Source organism: Humulus lupulus, chromosome 8 (genome assembly GCF_963169125.1).
Source record: "Humulus lupulus chromosome 8, drHumLupu1.1, whole genome shotgun sequence".
Taxonomy (NCBI): domain Eukaryota; kingdom Viridiplantae; phylum Streptophyta; class Magnoliopsida; order Rosales; family Cannabaceae; genus Humulus; species Humulus lupulus.
This window is the reverse complement of record NC_084800.1, coordinates 7313688-7334097: the sequence shown is the minus strand read 5'-3', so window position 1 is coordinate 7334097 and position 20410 is coordinate 7313688. Positions and strand designations below refer to the sequence as shown.

Genomic DNA, 20410 nt, shown 5'->3' with positions numbered 1-20410 from the left:
ACATATATACATAAACAAACATATAAACATATAAAAAAAAAAATTAATATGCATATATATATATATATATCCAGACATATAAATATATACATATATATAAACTAATATATATAATCAGATATAAATATATATAAACCAAAATAAATATATATATATAAACTGAAATATATATATAAACATATATATATAAACTAACATTTGGAGTTGTTCCACCGAGAGATTGGAGCTATAACACACCTGTTCATAGGGAGAGAATAACAAACAAAAAAAATACAATTACAAAACGAAATATAGAGAAAAAAATCTAAAAATGTTAAAAAATTTCTCATTTGATTTATTAACCTTGAGAGAGAACCTTGAGTTGAGCCACGGTGGGATTATGGCTCACGGGGTGGTCGGAGAAATTAACACAGAGGAGAGAGAGAGAAGCTTTCTTTTTTCTGAAAAATAGAACTGAAATGGGGAAGAAGGAGGCTTACGGCGGGGTAATATCGTTATGACTTTTGCCGGCGCGTTTCGTTGCGTCGGAAAAAGTAAAAAAATGCGCCGACAAAAGTATTTAGTAAACCCTACCACAAAACGTCGCCGTTTTACTTAGTACGACTTTTCCCAGCGCATTTTTTGACTTTTACCGGCGCAACGAAACGCGCTGGCAAAAGTATACCCACCTACTTTCTTGAAAACGTGCAAAAATAAAAATAAAAACACGTTTGACTTTTGCCGGCGCGTTAGGTGAAATGCGCCGGCAAAAGTTTGTGGGTTTTTATTTAAAAATCTGATGGCACTTTTGCCGGCACAATTCGGGGTTGCGCCGGCAAAGGTACTGCCCTTTTTAAAACTGATCACTTTTGCCGGCGCAACCCCGAATTGCGCCGACAAAAGTCACCTTTGCCGGCGCAAAATTGCGCCGGCAAAGTTGTTTACTTTTGCCGGCGCAATTCACCAATTGCGCCAGTGAAGGTTGTTTTTGCCGGCGCAATTCGGAATTGCGCCGGCCAAAAGCTTGTTTCTTGTAGTGTGACCATTAAAACCTGAAACAAAAAGAAAACAAGCGTAAATCTGCACTAAATAACTAAAAACACAACCTAAAACGATCTCTAAAACAAACCTAAAATGACCCTAACAGTTACCTTTCTATAGTGGGCCCCGCAAATCTCGTCTGGGCCTTAGTTTCTATTCAAAGCAGTCTAATGCCTTGAAGTACATTAATCCTCCAAATGTAGGAGTAATGTGGATTAATGACTGATGATTAATATTAATGACCCCAACATCTATATATAAGGTTGGGGTCTCATTGTAAAGGGTTCGATTTTTTATAAGGAAATACTAATACTCAGAGCAATCTAAACACTCCCTGAGACGATACTGTGGAAGCTTGCAACCTCAAGCTTGCAATCTCTCTAATAAAAAAGATTTGTGGACTAGATTTCTTCTATTGAACCACGTAAAAATCAATGTTCATATAGCTATTTCTTTAACCTCTTTCATAAATGTTGGCAACGAAAAATGCAGTCAACATGTTTAATATGATATTATTCTAATACGTGAAGTTTAAGTTTAATTAAATTTTATTTAAGTTATAAAACATATGGTTTTATTATTTTTAAATAATTATCATTGTAAAATATCTCAAAAATATTTTATTTTAATTTATTTAATTATTTATTTATTTAATTTGATTTAAGTATAAATTATATTTACAATCTACTGTTAAATATAAAAATATTCGCTAGATATAGGAATATTTCCATAAAAATTAACTAAAAAAAATTAAAAACCTTCAAAATCAAGAAATTATTTTTTCTACACCTTTGTTATATAGAAGATAAATACATATTCTACCTCTTAATTCATTTTTATATAATAATAATAATATATATTTACAGTGAAAGTCATAAAATCAATCATTGTAGCGATTTATTCCCTAACAGAAACAGGAAGTGTGTACGTGGCCAAATCAGTGAACAAGTCAGAAATGGAATTATATATGCACAAATTTCATTCTTTACGCGTATGTCATAAGTCAACTATTCTCTAAAGCTACTTGCACTAGTTTGTTTGCGAAATTAACCGAAGACAGAGACCAAATCAAAGAGTTGAGTTCTTTGCACACTTATGTCGATCCCCAAAAATAAATTGTTGCATGTTGAACTTTACAGGAATCTTAAAACTAATTTTAAAGGTAATACATAGACACCATTATTTTTGCTAAGTTTGACTAAATTTTTTATGGACGATATCACATGCAAAATAGTGATGACCAAGATATATTGCAGTGAAAAGTATAGAAATTGGTTAAAAAAGATGTTGAGATATGCTTACAACATTATATCATTATTCCACACATGGGAGAATAAAATGAAGGTTCAGAATATAGAACAAGATATTAATTAGTTACATCAATATTGAACTTATTCTACCTTGCCAAAGGAGTAGTCACATTCATAGAGTACACCTCATTCATTGAACTTGTGGAATCAGTTTGGCGGCTATTGTTCCTTCCAGCTAATTCGGTTGTCAAACACTCATTTAATTCACTCACAACATAATTCATGTTTGGCCTTTTATTGGATGAAGGTGCCAAACAAGCCATTGATGTCTCAACTGCTTTCCACACAGAATTTACTTCAAAATGTCCCTTTAATTTTGGATCAACAATATTATTAATATCTCCATTTGCGACCATGGCACTAACCCAGTCCTTTAAGTGAGTCCTGGTCTCGTGGGCTCTACTTATAACAGGTCGACTTGTAATAATCTCTAATAGAACAACTCCAAAACTATAAACATCACTTTTCTCATTTAATCTGTTTGTAACATAGTACCTGCAGATAAGTCATGAAACTAGATTTTGAGAGACTATATATGTACTACTCATATTAACTATAATACACTACAAGAATATAAACATATATAACTAGAGCATTGGTTTTAACCAATGTCTTGACCTCATATATAGCAATATTATATATAATACTAAAATATTTTGTACATGAGTATTTACTTACTCTGGATCAAGATAACCTGGGGTGCCAGCAACAACGGTTGATACATGAGTACCATCATCAGTAGGAAAAATTCTTGACAGCCCAAAATCAGCCATTTTAGCATGAAAATTATCAGTTATTAAAATATTTGGAGTCTTGACATCTCTATGCACTATAGGTGGTTTGCAACCATTGTGTAAATACTCCAACCCTACATTTCAATATTCACACACTTTGCTTATCAAAATAGACTAGTTAACAGGGAAAAGATAAGCTATATGGTGTTTAATTTTATAATATTTTTCTAACCTTGTGCTGCATCAATTGCGATTTGAAGCCTTCCTTCCCAACTCAAAACATTTTCATTGCTAACACCTTCTGCATACATATGTGTAGACAATTTGTTTATGTTAATTAATTTGCATGTTTTGTTTTTATATGTGAATATAAATGGTGCATACAAATAATACTATCTTCTCTTTAATTAATAAAATGAGAATTAAAATCTCTTTTCTTAAAAAAAATGAAAATTCTTATTAATGTAGGAAGACTGGCTAGACTTAATTACCTCCAAGATGAGAATCTAAACTCCCATTGGCCATGTACTCGTAAATAAGAGCCATGTTGGATCCTTCATTGCAATACCCAACAAGGCTAGTCAAGTTTCTATGATGAACTCTCATAAGAAGTTTAACCTGTAATTTGAAAGATATATATATATATATATATATATATATATAAACATTAATACATTTAATATATGTGATCATACACAACTTCAAAAGAAATTAAAAAAAAAAAGAAGATTTTAGCAAGTTTCATTGTTTCTATATGAAAAGAATGAATACCTCTGCCTGAAATTGTTGATATCCCTGAACTGATGAATGAGAAAGCATCTTGACAGCTACTTGAGTACCATCATCTACGAAGCCATGAAATACAGTTCCAAATCCACCTCTACCAAGAATTCTTTCAAAATTGTCTGTCATTTTTATCACCTCAGAATATGTGAACTGTCGTTTTATAGACTCGTCAATTAATGAATCAGTCTGGAAATTAGATGATGCGACATTTCCAGTCGTTACACGGCCTAATGATAAAAATCCCCAAAGATTATTAATTCAAGGAACTCGATATATATAGTCTCTCTTTGATCGAGTTACACATATAAATAATATTAAAAATTAATAATGAGAGATGTTACCGGTTTGTTTCTTTCTGTTTTTCAGGGCGAAAATAATAGCTGCAGCTATTATTAACAGGACTACCACTCCACCAACTGATGCTACTATTGGAATTAGTATATTGTTCTTCTTACTCTTCTTGTTATTCTTTACGCATGGAGTGGAGGAGTCACATAATAAATCTTGATTTTCTCCAAAACTATCATATATACATATATTATCCACATCGGCAATGTTGGTGGAAAATTATAAAGTTAGTGGTTGTTCTGAAAAATTGCATAATAAGATATGTTCTTTTAAATATATCAAAAGTTGCATACTTTACTGATAGTAAACCATTCTTTGATCTCTCAAGAAGTGAAGCTGGAACTGAGCCTGTGAGTTGGTTTCTTTCCAAGTTCCTGTAACAAGAACAGGATTAAAGTTTAATCAATGTACTATTAATTAATAAATAAATATTATAGGAATGTACATGTTTTCTTATTTTACATGTAAATGAATGAATGACTTACAGCACTGTCAACTTCGGTAATGAAGACAAAAAATCTGGCACGGGCCCAGTTAAATTATTATCTGACAAGTCCCTGATATAAGCAATGACATTTTTGCATTAATATAACCAATTTTGGACTTTTCTTGAAAGCTTACAACGTATTTTATACTTACAGAGATTCTAGCATAGCGAGTTTGGAGAAATATGCACTTATATCGCCATTTAACCCACTCGAAGACAAGTCCCTGATCAATGTGTAATTACTTAAATAACAACCAATATAAAATATGTATTTACAATCAAATTATGTTATTAGTAAATAATTAAATAAATAATCCGAAATGTTAAGGCACGTAATTGAATCAAAATTAACTTACAAGGATTTGATTCTAGGAGGAGTAAGGATATCATCGCTACAATTTAGACCAGCCCATAAGTATTTTACCGGAACACAGGGATCTCCATCCCAGTTTTTCTTTACATCATATGTTGACTTTATGCCCGTGATTGCATCCACTAGTGAAGTTATAAACTATCAATATTTAATAATATATATAGTCATACTAGCAAAATATAATCATAAGCATTTATTTAAATTCAACAAAAAATAGGACACTGTTAAAAAAGAGGGAAGAAAATATAATTAAACCATCATCTTGGTGAGTATCCGACTGGGAAAAGTCAAGCAAGGAATAGAACTCAATGGCATTTAGAATGGGTGGCAGAGTAGAATTTTCAAGTTTGGTTATTGAAAAACTGTAGTTGAGTTTCCCAGTTAAGGGTTTGGTGCTATAGATGGTATTTGAGGACAAGTAATCAGGGACAACTGGCCCGTACAAGAGCTTCCCATTGACATTGATGTCAAATGCTCTGCTCTCATTGGATTTAAGCTGTTGGAGTTCGGCGAAGTGTATGTAGAGATAATAACTGGTGCTTTCATCCGGCGGTTCCAGAAAGAAATCGATCGGACTGTCCTCGTCTATAGGCGTGGCGGCGTTGTTCATTACGACGGACGGTGGCCAATAGTCAATATGGCTGGAGTTGTCCACGGTAAGCGATGTTGTCAATTGTTTCCACCCATTCTCGTTATATGGAACCCATGCACGGTCAAAGGCATCATTTGGATACCTATTAATATTAATATTTCATTTATAAGTAAAAAAGGAAATCGGAAAGAACGAAAGAAAACAAATATTTAGAGCTTTATCCTTTTAATTTAGAAAATATTGCATTCAAATAGTTTAAATTCATCTAGAAGCTTATATCACCTGTATGTACTGTTGGTGGATGAACCGAGATCCAAGCGGGCAACGTATGCCAAAGCTCCAGAGTCATGAATCATATATGTGGCGTTTTTCAAAGGCCTCAGCTCTAACGCTTGAATGAAGGGTGTCCCAGATCCAGTGTTGACAAGACAGACATGAACATAGTCCTGTGGAGGAGTGTATAGCATCTCCTTAATCACAGCTAGCGAGGCCGATTTGATGGTCACAGTGTCCCAATAATTAGGTCCTATGTGGAGATCAAATTTGGCTGTCTTGTTCAGAAAATCATAATTTCCGTACAGAAATGTTGTCCTGAACAAATACTTAGTACCCTTTTTTATGCTTAGACTGTAACAGTTTCGAACTCCTTCAGGAAAGCTTCTGAGGAGCGTTATTTGCTGTTGGAGATCGGTTCTGTATTTGGGCAGTATGCGTTTTATTACACCACTGTTAATGAAAGCAGCATCTGAAATGTAATTTATTGTCGTTGTTGTCTCCGAGTAGCTCGAATTTTCAGGCAATCCACAGTCCAAGCTAATGAAACCTGAAATCATGTACATATGTACGTACGACGCAGACATATATCTCATTATTAATTCTTTATAAGAAAATTTTTAATTAGCTTAGCTACGTATTAATTTGGATAATCATCAGCTAGTTAGAAACAAACTACATAATATAGCTAGCTAGTAGTAGTTATATTATTACCTTTTTGATCATCTTGTGCATGAACGAGATGTACAAGGGCTGTAACAACAAGCGATAGAAAGAGGAAATGAAGCTTGAACATCTTACATTCCCCCATATTGTTCCAGATCATAACACTAAAAAACTACCAAACCAATAACTTGTATATGTAGAGTACATATATGATATATATATATATATATTTATGATCATTTATCAAGGATTAGTATACAATGTCTCCCAAGTGGTATATATGATAGCTAATTAATTAAGCGTGTGTTTATATAAATATATATGGGCGTGTATGGTGAGATAAGTCATGAATTTTATTTTTTACAGTTATAGTCATATAAATTTTGAGAAAATCAAATAATTTATTGTACTTTTCTAACAAAAAGTTTGAAAAGTATCGTAATAGTACAGTAAATAAATTTAGAACAGTATTTTTGGTATAATAAATTATTTAGACTTTTTTTAAAATTTGGATGAATTGTTATGACTACAATAAACATAATAATTAAAAAAATCTAAAATTATAACTGCAAAAATAGAATTCCCTCGCATAATAAAAATGCTAGTTTAACAAAGATTCACCCTCTACATATAGAGAAACGAAGCTAGCTATCATGTTCGTCACTTAATTAGAAGTTGACCCACATGCAAATGTTTATGTTTGTTGGTATGTTATGACTAAAGTCTTCTATATAAGTAAAAGTCTTATAAAATTAATTACAAATTAGAAACATATTGGGACAACTATTTGCTTGTTTTCAAATCATTAGAAAATATATCAAAAGTCCAACATGTATATTAGGTAAGGGCATTACTTTAATACTACCGTAGGGGCATTATTTTTGCCCTCCCTATAAAGACGTTTTCTATTTTAGGAATTTGAAAAAATTATAATCTAATTTTTTTTTATATAAAGAGCATACATAATAATTGTAGTATGTATCTTACTAATTTTGAAGAAATTTAAAATTATTTAAAGTTCTGAAATTAGAGTTCAAACAGTCTATTTTCCACGTGTATAAAAAAGGTCAGACACACATGCAACTGACTATTTAAACTCTAATTTCGGCAGCATAAATTATTCAAAATTTTCCAAAAATTGGCATGATATCTACTACAACTATCATGTATGTTGTCATATAAAAAAAATTGTGTTATAATTTCTCAAAGTGTTGAAAATAGAAAATGTCCCTATAGTAGGGGTAAAAGTGACGTTCCTACCTAAAAAAATTTCTATATGTATTGGAAAATTCTACAATAGGGGCATGCATTTTGTCCCCACCGGTAGGAAATTTCTGTTTTTAATTAGTGCGTGAAAAAATTATAAACCAATTTTTTTAAATGACAGTGTACACTATAGCTATAGTAAACATCCTACCAATTTTCAGGAAATTTTCGAATAATGTACGGTGCTAAAAAAGACTTGAAAATAATTTGTTTCATGCTCGTATAAAACATGCTTAAAAATAACATATTTTTGTGTTTTCGGTATCTAGATATTACAATTCAATTTTTTTATATGATGGTGTACAATGTAGTTATTTAGAATCTCTACAATTTTTTTGGAAATTCTAAATAATTTAAATTGCTGAAAAATAAGAAATATGTTGTTTTGAATCTTGTTTTATATGAGCATGAAACAAGTTATTTTAAAGTTTATTTTCAGTATCAGAAATTAGTAAGAATTTATTTTAAAACTCGTGGAAGATCCTAATAAATAACTATACAATGTACACCGTCGTATATATAAAAAAATTGAATTATAATTTTTCTACGTTTCAAAAACACAGACACCTCTATAACTTATAGGGCAAAAGGCATGCATCCCCATCCCTTTTATATATATATATATATATTTATATATTTAAATATTGTTTGATATTACTATAATTTATATAGTCATAACAAAAAAATATTAGATTATAATATCTCCGAGCGCCGAAAATAAATTAAACACCCTATCATTGAGGCAAAATTGATACCCTTAATTACCTAAGAAAATTCTCTTTCCCATTCATTTATTTGACAAATGTACCCTTGTTTTGTGTTGGCCGATACTATTCCTAATTCAAAATTATAATAGGAAAATGAGACAAATATGCAAGTTGGGAAATGACAAACACGTAGATTGACGAACTTATAGCTTGTATAAAAATATAAGACGTCGTGGAGTCTGGTTGTTGCATCACTATTTGTAATTCAATTTATTATTATATATATTTATGAATTTTTTTTATTACTATTAGATTAGAATTTTATGAAAATTGATGACAGCACGGCACAAATGGCTTCTATTTCTAAAGGTATTCATGACTTAAAATAAACTAAATCCATATTTATCATTATATTTTATTCCTGGAAGAACTGACATATAATAATTAGAGTATTGCTAAGGAACACCCCAATAACACCCCAATAACACCATAAGAATGTGATATATAATTATTGGTATAATTTAATATATTAATTCTGTAACGTCCTACTACTTAGGAATCGTTACATTGTTTATTTTAAATAGTGCTACACTCGTTAAATGAGTCATTTGGTCATAATCGTGTAACTAAATGTGATTAACGGTTTAGAATTAAAAATTTTGGTCAAAAGTACCAACGTTTCATTAAAACGTTTACTTTATATATGAGATCCTAAAATACGTTTAAAATGTTAATTACAATGGAAAAGTTACAACCAGCCGACATAAGCGGCAAAATAGGGTTCGACTCTAGTTCCTCTTTAAACCCTCTGTTGTGGTGGTTGAGCAGCCGCATATGTAGACATCGTCACATAAGCTCTCCAACTCAATGATGGTCCAGCTTTTATTTTCCTTTACCTACACCATATATATATATATTTATATGTATACCGTGTATGTATGTGTGTATGTATGTATATATATAGATATATATATATGTATATGTGTATATAAGTATATTAATATATAAATGTGTCAGTATATATATGTGTATAGATATATATTTATATGTAATATGTATGTGTGTATATACGTATTAATTTGTACACTCATCAATTTCATTAAAAGGGGAAACTTAGGCCTGTGTCTACCAATTGGAGTGTCTCTTTCGGCTAAACATGTGTATTCATATTAATTAAAAGTTTTGTATATGTGTATTTGAGATTTGAAATTTGATATAGATGTATTTAATATGTGAACTTGAATCTTGTTAGTGGTGTTAGGAGACTAAATTAAATAATAAATAAAAATAATTAATAACAAATCACTATTAAGTTTCTAGGGTCTTTATAGGGTTGGGATGGGTCTTTGTTATTAGATTGAAATATAAGTTTTTTATTATAATATGTTTTGCTATATTTAGATACATGATTTGCACCAGCTCGGGTCATTAGAGAATGGGAATGAGTTGCTAGCTTTAGCATCTAGGTCTGATCTTTTGGCATACTCCTATCAAGCACGTATAGTGAATGGAGTTCGATATATTACACACAATCGAGATCAAAATCGTATTACACAAAATAGTAGAGTATGTGTTGTTGGGACAGAAGGTTTTACTTATTATGGACAACTTAAAGAGATATTTGAGGTATCTTATACTGATGTATATTTAGTGGTATTATTTCGATATAAATGATTAAACACGGACCCAAAAAGAAAACAATTACTTAAAACAATATATTAAGAAAGAAAAAATCGAATAACCTTAACAATAAGAAACCGAAATCGCAAAAGAACAATTTCACTCAATGCTCATATGTATACGACCTTGGCGCACCCTCACCGTCTCTCACCGGTGATAGTACGTAGCTCACGATGTATGAAGATGCTTAACCAGAATTGGAACAACTCCACAATCCACTATAAACCTAAAGCTCATAAACCTTAAGCTCCCCAAAAAGTAGATAAAAAAAATCACGAAATGGATCAATAACAAAAGAAACACAATATTCTCCATCAGCTTGAAAACTGTATCGTTCTTGGCGAGTTTCAAATGAGTTTCCAATGCCCATATCACTACAAGAAATCAGATTTTTAGCTACCAGGTTCTTAGTTGCCAAATATTATTAGTAGCAATTAATCATATTTTGCTACTAATTTGTGGTAGCTAAATGACTTTGCTGTAAAATTTGAAAAAAGAAGACCAAATATTTCAACTACTAAATTTATTAGTACCTAATTAATATTTTAGCTATCATTTTTTTTTGTAGCTAAATCTATTGGCGCAAAAATACAAAATTAACAAGTTTACATATGTAAAAGAATTATTTGATATTCTTTTTCTTGTCTCATTAGGAGTATGTAGAACAAATATATATACACCTAAGGACAAACTTGAGGCTTACGAAAGCCCATAAAAATTCTAATTACATTTAATGTTACCCCAAACATAATTATCCGTAATACTCCCCCTCAAGTTGGAGCATTCGGATCATAGATGCCCAACTTGCGAAGGAGAAAGAAAAACTGACGTTTACCCAATGCTTTTGTAAAGATATCTGCTAATTGCACATGCGTCGGCACATGACAAGGATGAATAAGACCGTCATGAATTGCATCACGAATAAAGTGACAGTCCATCTCAATGTGCTTAGTACGTTCATGGAAAACAGGGTTTTGGGCGATATATAAAGCAGATTGACTGTCACAGTAAAGATTCATAGCTTTCGGGTGAGGGACCCCTAGACTATGCAATAAACCTTTGAGCCACTTTAATTCACAAGTGATAGCCGCCATGGAGCGATATTCCGCCTCTGCTGAAGAGCGGGAAACAGTGTGTTGTTTCTTTGTTTTCCAAGAGATAGGAGATTGTCCGAGAAACACTAGCCATCCTGTTAATGATCGACGAGTTAAAGGGCAACTAGCCCAATCAGAGTCACACCAACCGGAGAGGTCTAACGTAGTATTGGAGCGAAGAAGGATGCCTTGCTCGGGACACCCTTTTAAGTAGCGTACGACCCTCAACGCCGAATCCCAGTGATCTTGACGAGGCTCATGCATGAATTGCGACAAAATGTGAACAGTATAGGCAAGATCGGGACGAGTAAAAGATAAATAGATCAAGCGTCCTACCAAACGACGATAAGCCTCCGGGTCAGGAAGTAGATTGCCTTTAGCCAAAGCCAGGAGATGATTCTGCTCAATAGGAAACTCTGCTGGTTTAGCACCAAGAAGACCTGCTTCAGAAATAATGTCAAGTGTGTACTTACGTTGATAGAGAAAAATCCTCGCTGGACTACGAGCCACTTCGATACCGAGAAAGTACTTCAAAACACCAAGATCTTTCATATGAAAACATCGATTGAGATAGTCTTTAAAGGAAGAAATAGCAACAGAATCGTTCCCAGATATAATTAGATCATCAACATACACCAAAACATTGATTTGTACTGTAGTGCGGTAAAAGGTAAAAAGAGAATAATCAGAGTAAGATTGAGCAAAACCATACTTTTTCAAGGCAGCAACAAGTTTAGCAAACCAGCATCTAGGAGCCTGTTTCAAGCCATACAAGGATTTCCGAAGCCTGCAAACCATATTAGGTTGTGTCACCTCAAAACCAGGGGGAACCTTCATATATACCTCTTCCTCCAAATCACCATGCAGAAAAGCATTGTGCACATCCATCTGATGAAGTTCCCAATTTTTCGCTGCAGCGACAGCGAGAAAAACTCGGACTGTCACCATTTTAGCAACGGGAGCAAAGGTCTCTGTATAATCTATACCTTCTATCTGATGGTTCCCAAAAATAACAAGTCTGGCTTTAAGACGCTCCACAGAACCATCTGAATTGTATTTAATCTTGTAGACCCAACGACTACCCAAGGCCTTCTTTCCAGGAGGGAGATGATCCAGTACCCAAGTGCCATTGTCTTCTAAGGCACGGATTTACTTTTGCATGGCTTCTCGCCACCCTGCATTAGCCATTGCCTCTTTAAAAGATCAAGGCTCAACACCTGCCGTCACAGCTGCAAGAAAAATTCTATGTCGCAAAGAAAATTTGTCACAATTAACAAAGTGTGTTATAGGATACGGAGTACCTGAAGAATACGGAGAGGCGGGTAGAACGGTGGGACTAGATGAAGGACTCAATTTTCGCACAGTGTTTGTCACATAATCTCGAAGAAGAACAGAAGGTCGTTTATCTCTCATGCCTTTTCCCATGTTATCATTTGCAATATCGTTCCCTGTAGCAATCACAGAGCTATCTGTAATGGAGCTAGGCAAGCCGTGAGATGTTGTGCTAGGCACATCGCTAGTAGTAGGGGCAACGATGGTTGTGCTAGGCGTGGTAGGCACTGGATCAACATCAACAAGCTCCCCTGTCCCATCTTGCTCATGTGTTGCCTCGAGAACAACCATATCTTCCACATTCTTATGACTAGGAAAACTAACATCTTCATGCCCAATTAAATTTTCAGTAGCATCACCATCAGTAGAAACAACAACTTTATCACTAAGAGCAAACGGGAATTCATTTTCATAAAAAATTACATCACGAGAGACAAAAAATTCTTTTTTTTCAAGATCATATAACTTCCAACCCTTTTTCCCGTAAGGATAGCCCACAAAAGTGCACTTTCGGCTGCGACTTGCAAATTTATCACTCTTTGCTCATTGATTATGAGCATAGCATAGGGACCCAAAAACACACAAAGCAGCATAACAAGGCACAACACCAAATAAAATTTCATATGGGGTCTTGTTATTGAGAATTGCAGAAGGTGTTCTGTTAATCAAATAACCTGCTCCCAAAACACATTCGCCCCAAAATTTAATAGGAAGATTACCCTGAAATAGTAAAGCGCGAGCAACATTCAAAATGTGTCTATGCTTGCGCTCAACCCGACCATTCTGTTGAGGCGTCCCAACACACGAAGTTTGAAAGAAAATACCATTCATAGAAAAGAATTCTTTCATACAATTGAATTCTGTACCATTATCACTTCTTACAGTTTTGACAACAGTCTCAAATTGACGATGCACCATAGCAAAGAAAAATAAGAATGCATTTTCCACTTCTGTTTTATTATTCAAAAGATAAATCCACACAGCACGAGAATAATCATCAACTATCGTCAAAAAATAAGAAGCACCACATGAAGAGGGAGTTCTATATGGTCCCCATAAATCACAATGCACAAGTTCAAAAATTTTAGTACTTTTGTTTTCACTAGTAGGAAAACTATCCCTAGTTTGTTTGGCACGGTGACAAATTTCACAAGTCTTATTCCAGTTTTTACTACTACTAATAGCAGGAACAAATTTAACGACCTTTTCCGACGGATGCCCCAATCGTCGATGCCATAACTCTAAGGAAGAAGCTGACCCATCCACTGTCAATGCTTGTACTCTTGGAACACTGCGAAAATAATAGAGTCCGTCTTTTCGTTCACCCACGCCAATCAGCATCTTCGAACTTTGGTCCTGAATAACACACAAAGAATTAGTAAAGTTCATTGTACAATGAACATCATCAACCAGTTGCGACACTGAAATCAAGTTACAATTTAATTCAGGAACATATAACACATTCCGAAGAGTTAGGCCACCAGGAAGACAAACTGAGCCCTCTTTAGTTGCTGTGGCTTTTTGGCCATCAGGAAGACCCACTGGACAAGATGGTACAACATTCACATTCTGTAAGCATTTCAAATTTCCAGTGACATGATTCGAGGCACCTGTGTCAAGAATCCAAGAAAAATTTCTAGACTTACCAATCATACGATCATTAGCACCGTCCTTATTACCAAGCATATCAATCAGAGTTTGCCATTGTTCGGAAGTGAGGCCCTGTAATGGAGCTCCGTCAGATGCACTAACAGAAGGAGCTGCTGCCCCTTGTGCACTGCTGCCATTCGCATGAGTATGGTGGGCTGTGATGCTTACTCCACGTCCCTTACTTGTCACTGATGGTTGCTGCCCAGTTGAACCACGATTAGCACCTCCACGACCAAGATTGCGAGGACGATCTCCCCACCATTCGGGATAGCCCACTAACAGAAAACACATACTTTTATCATGTCCGGAACGACTACAGTGAGTGCAAAACATGGCAGATTTATCGGCACGATTTTTCTCCTTGCTCATAGACTTAACCGCAAACGCCATTACCTCAGGTTCATTGTGTGCACAAGCAGGGACACGAAGTTATTCTTCTTGAAGTATTGTCTGAAAAACATGATTGAGGGAGGGCAGAGGTTTTTGTGAAATCAAAGTAGATCGTACCTGGGCATAGAGAGAATCATCCAAACCAAGGAGAAATTGATGCACATATTCTTTCTCATGCCGTTTCTCAAGCTTGGCACCAATATTGCAAGTACATTTGCCACACTCACAACCTGGAATAGGATCAGAAGAAGCCATTTCGTCCCAAATTTTCTTCAAATTACCAAAGTATTGTTGAACCGGCATGCCTTTGGCTTGTTTGCAATTGGCCAAAGATGTCTTCAAGTGTTGAAGACAAGGACCATTGACGACACAAAATCTCTCCTTAAGATCATCCCACAACAATTTCGCATCCTCATAGTAAGAAATAGAGGAAGCAACTGAAGGTTCGATGGTCCGCATAATCCACGATACCAACATAGAATGAACCGTATACCAGTCATCAAGTTTTTCTGTTTCGGTAGATTTCGGTTTCGAAATCGTTCCGTCAATGAAACCAAATTTTCGTCGAGATCGTAGAGCCAATCGAATTGAGCGACTCCATTCTTCATAGTTCTCCCCACGCAATTTGATTGGCGTAATGGTATTACTCGAATTGTCTTGTGATCCAAGATAATACGGGGAGCCAAAATCAACTCGATATTCCTTGCTAGACTTATCACCATCAACGCTAGACATGGCTGGTGTAAAGATATATATATATATTTTGTCGTTTCTCCAGCCCTAGATGAGTATTCCTAGGGTCGGCCTGATACCATGTAAAAGAATTATTTGATATTCTTTTTCTTGTCTCATTAGGAGTATGTAGAACAAATATATATATACACCTAAGGACAAACTTGAGGCTTACGAAAGCCCATAAAAATTCTAATTACATTTAATGTTACCCCAAACATAATTATCCGTAATAACATATTATTTGGCTACCATTTTATTTTGGTAGCAAAACAAACACTTTTAGCTACCATTTCTTAGTAGCAAATTTTTTGGTACCAAAACAAAAATATTTAGCTACTAATTTTTTGGTAGCAAAAAATAAATGTTTTACTAAAAAAAATAGGTACTAATTATTCAAACTATTAATATTATGCTACTAAAATATTATGTAAAATTACACAATATAAAACACTAATCAAATAAAACTTATTAATAAACCATAAGTGTTATACCCAGATTTCGAGCCATGGTAACTATGGCTCCGAAAGTTGGATTCGCAACAAATGGTCTCGTAAGGATTGAAGTATGCTCCAGGATTGTATATCGAGCCTGCAAAGTACGATATATGACCTCGAATATATGAGCTCAAAATGGTCTCGATCTCGAAAGGTAGCTCCGAGAACACACTCATCTTCGGGGACGACTTCGGATCGGGGGTCTCGAGCTAGATGTATGTATGATCTCGAAAGACACGTGATCTCGGGAGATGCCATTAGCTCGAACAATGACGTGAGACCTGGGATGCTAAAGCCTTAGAGATACGCGATAATCACCTTGAATATCTACAAGTATTATAAATATGAGATGTAATCCTCATTTATTAATGTAAATCCCCAAGAATCGTGGGATATTATTTGGTCAGTTATGCGTTTCATGGTCTTCAGGGACGTTTCCTTTTATATCTGATTATAGGCATTTAAAGCCATTTATTTTATTCACAAAAGAGTAACTACCCAAAATATGTGGGATAGTATTCTGCATCCTTCTCTATAAATAGAGAAGCCATGCACCATTGTAAGGGACCGAAATTCTGATCCATGAGAGAAACTCTGAAGAATTCATGCTAAGGAATTTTCAGAGATAATCTTAAGATTAATAACAGAGACTCGTGGACTAGGCAGATTTAACTGCTGAACCACGTAAAAATCGCGTGTTTGATTTGTTTTATTTCGTTTAGCCATTGTCATTCATTGTTTACGTGCTCTTCTTTTACTGTTTGACGAGAAACGGCGTCAACAGTTTGGTGCTTTCATTGAGAGCCTTAAGCATTCATCCCTGAGAGATTCATGGCTACAAACAATCAGAACACCCCTGATGAAAGCTACCCAAGGCGTCCTGGAAAACAACCAATGGAAAACCCGGATGCTGAGGAGAGAAGTGGGTCCTCCGATTCCCGGGGACCACCGCCTCCACCGAGGGATGAGGATATGTACTACAATCCTGAGCGTTACGTTCCTATTGTAGAACTGGAAAACCGGCAATTGAAACAGCTGTTGGCAGAAGCCAACAAACGGAATGAGGAGTTGACTAGGATGGCCGCAGAGGCGCAGGTGGCTCAGCCCCCGCCTCCGCGCGAAAACCAAGTCCCTCCTCCAAGGGACGTGCATGTTCCTCCCCGGAGGCCCCGTGGACGTCCACGAAAAGATGCTGCCACAAGGAGGCCGACTCAACCTCCGGCACCAGCCGAGCCATCTGCTCATCCTAGGCCCCAGAGGAGCACCCGAGCTCGGGTCCCGCCTAATCCACCTGTGGAAGTGCCTGTAGGAACTGAAAATAACCGAGCTCCTACCGAGGCTCGGACTCAGGTTCCTAGTAGTTCACCGAACGCGACTGACCCATCTCGGGAAAATTCTGGACCCTCTAGGCCGAGGCAAGGGCGGCAGCCACCGTCGCCTATACGGTTCCCTCCGTCTCCCATAAGATATCCTTTACCTCCCCGCAGAAATGCTCAACCTGTTCGAGATCAGGATCAAGGGCGTACGGGGGATAGACAAGGACACAGGGAGACTTTCCAGGAGCGGAGAGGCGCACAATCTGAGAGAAGTAAGACGTCCCGGTCTCGCACTGCGGAGACGAGGCGACATGGGAAGAACCCATCGCGAAACGACCGATCAATGAGTTTCACCAGTGACGAGTCAGAAGAGACCAGGTCCGTCAGTAAACGCGACCGAGGTCGTAAAAATACTGGAAGCCGCAAGATTCGTCCTGACCTGTGGAATCATCTGAATCAGAGCAGGGGGAAGGGAGATCAGACAAATCCGGACCTAAGGAATCACCTGAATGGGCGTAGAGATCCTTCACGGAGACGCGAGCCTGAAATCATGATCAATGACTGTCAATTCCAGACACCACCTAAGGACCCAGTCCAAGAAAGGATCGATCAGCTCGAAAAAGCCTTTAGGCTTTTAAAGAATGAACGAGGGAATGGTCGATATGAGGACTCAGATGAGTAGCTAGAGTCGTTTGCTCCTCATATTTCTAACACTCAATTTCCTCAAGGGTTCCGGATTCCTCACGTCCCAGCGTTTGAAGGAAAAACCGACCCATGCAGTCACCTGAGTACATTCAACACTATTATGAGAGCTAGTAACGTGGGTTACGAGCTCAGGTGCATGTTGTTTCCAACATCATTTTCCGGACCTACCAAGAGTTGGTTCGAAAAGTACAAGAGACACTCGATAACTTCATGGGATCAGTTGTCTAGAGACTTCAAGAAGCAGTTCCGGGCTATGATGGGAGTCAGACCAGAGGCATCCACTTTGACTAACGTCCGACAACAGCCGGGCGAAACACTGAAAAACTATCTGACAAGATTTAATCTAGAGGTCGCCCGAGCTCGAGATGTGGATGACAGTGGGCACCTGATGGCTATCCGAGCTGGTGTTTTACCCGGAAGTGCCCTTTGGGATGACATGCAAGGGAAACCGGTGAGGTCAATAACCGAATTTAACAGACGGGCGCAGAGATTTGTCAATGTAGAGGAGGCGAGGTCAACGCTGAAGGTGACCTCGCAGACCGAAATTACAACGATAAACGTTAACTCCGCCTCAACCTCGGCTGACCCAGCAGCTCCACAGCCTAACTCGGAGAATCCCTCCAAGAGGAAAAAGAGCGAGGGAAATAACCCCGAGGCTGAAGGAGGAAAGAAAAAGAAAGGAGAAAGGTATTTCTCCGTATATAAAGTACACACCGAACTCAACGAGTCTCGGGAAAACATATACCTGGCTAATGAAAACCAGGTCCCCTTCAGGCATCCGGACCCAATGAGAAATCAAAAGTCCAAAAGGGATTCCAGTAAGTATTGCCGGTTCCATAGAGACACCGGACACACCACTGATGAATGTCGACAGCTGAAGGACGAGATCGAAGGCTTGATCTCGAGAGGTTATTTCCGGCAGTACGTCAAAAACCAGAGTACTGGACAGACTACTGCGAGCCAGAGAGTAGCCGCGCCTTCGACGGCACAAAATAATAACTCCCGATCTCGGGAAGAAGACAGGCCCCCGCCGATAGATGGAGAGGACGTAATAACCATCTCGGGAGGGCCTCATCTCGCGGGAGGGGGCAGAAATGCTCAAAAGCGATACGTTAATGAGTTGAAGACAGGGGACGGGTCTCCTTATGAACCCGAACCTAGGGCACCAAAAAGCCAAAGGGTTGAAACGCAACCGATAACCTTCACTGAGGAGGACGCATCTCATGTTCAGTTCCCTCATCATGATCCATTGGTTATTACTCTTCATCTTTCCAACAAATGAGTCCGCCGAGTTCTCATAGATAATGGGAGCTCGGTCAACATTCTTTATAAGGCGACCCTCGAGAAAATGGGACTCTCCCTTCGCGACCTGAAGGCATGTGCAACTACTTTGTACGGCTTTTCAGGAGAAGGGACTGCTTGTATGGGATCCATTGAACTCCCTGTGACCTTGGGAGACTATCCAGTCTCGGTGACCAAGATAATGGAGTTCGTAGTGGTAGATTTACCATCTGCCTACAATGTACTGCTCGGGAGACCCGCCCTGGTCGGGCTGGGGGCAGTGTCATCTGTGAGGCACCTGGCCCTTAAGTTCCCAACCTCAAGCGGGGTCGGGACATTAAAAGGAGATCAATTGGCAGGAAGGGAGTGCTATAGCATTTCTTTGAGGGGAAAGAAACAAACGAGCGCTCAGGCACTCGTTATCATACAAAATAAAGATGGAACGGTTTTAGAAATTGACGAGGAAATTGATCCAAGGATTGAGGAGAAAGTTGACCTCGAACCATTGGAAGAGCTCGAAGAAGTTCAGCTCGACGAAGCTGATCCCTCGAAGAAGGTGAAGGTCGGAAAACACCTCCAAGACGAAGCAAAATAGCAATTAATTTGCTTTCTGAAGAAAAACCAGGATGTCTTCGCATGGTCACACTCAGACATGGTGGGGATAAGCCCGAATGTTGCGAGCCACGCATTAAACATAGACAAAAGCTTTCCCCCGAAGCAACAAAAGCGAAGGCAGCTGGACGAGGACAGAAAGAAAGCATTAAAGGAGGAAGTTGACAGATTAAAAGCAAACCATTTCATTAGGGATGCTTTTTACCCTAACTGGGTAGCCAATCCAGTGTTGGTCCCAAAGCCCAATGGGACGTGGAGAACCTGTATTGACTACTCGGATCTCAACAAGGCTTGTCCAAAAGACTGTTTTCCGCTGCCAAGAATTGATCAGCTCGTGGATGCCACGGCGGGGCATGGCTTGATGTCATTCATGGATGCATATTCTGGATACAACCAGATTCTCATGCATGCCCCGACCAAGAACATACGAGCTTCATCACAGATAAAGGGCTATACTGTTATAATGTTATGCCGTTTAGGCTCAAGAACGCTAGAGCTACATATCAGCGGCTCGTAAACATGATGTTTTCAGAGCAAATAGGGAACAACATGGAAGTTT

General features: G+C 37.2%; 1 protein-coding gene across 1 annotated transcript; it reads right to left on the bottom strand.

The window, feature by feature from the left end:
- Positions 1-2244: 2244 nt before the first annotated feature.
- On the bottom strand, positions 2245-6734 carry LOC133794948 (LRR receptor-like serine/threonine-protein kinase IOS1). The gene is made up of 13 exons (XM_062232388.1): positions 6638-6734; positions 5933-6473; positions 5314-5792; positions 5042-5180; positions 4838-4909; positions 4684-4755; positions 4492-4572; positions 4192-4370; positions 3836-4077; positions 3556-3682; positions 3297-3362; positions 3009-3198; positions 2245-2825 (listed from the first exon to the last, which is right to left on the bottom strand). Exons 1-13 carry the CDS (start codon positions 6732-6734, stop codon positions 2417-2419), a joined length of 2694 nt encoding a protein of 897 aa, XP_062088372.1. The 3' UTR covers positions 2245-2416.
- Between the last annotated feature and the right edge of the window lie 13676 nt (positions 6735-20410).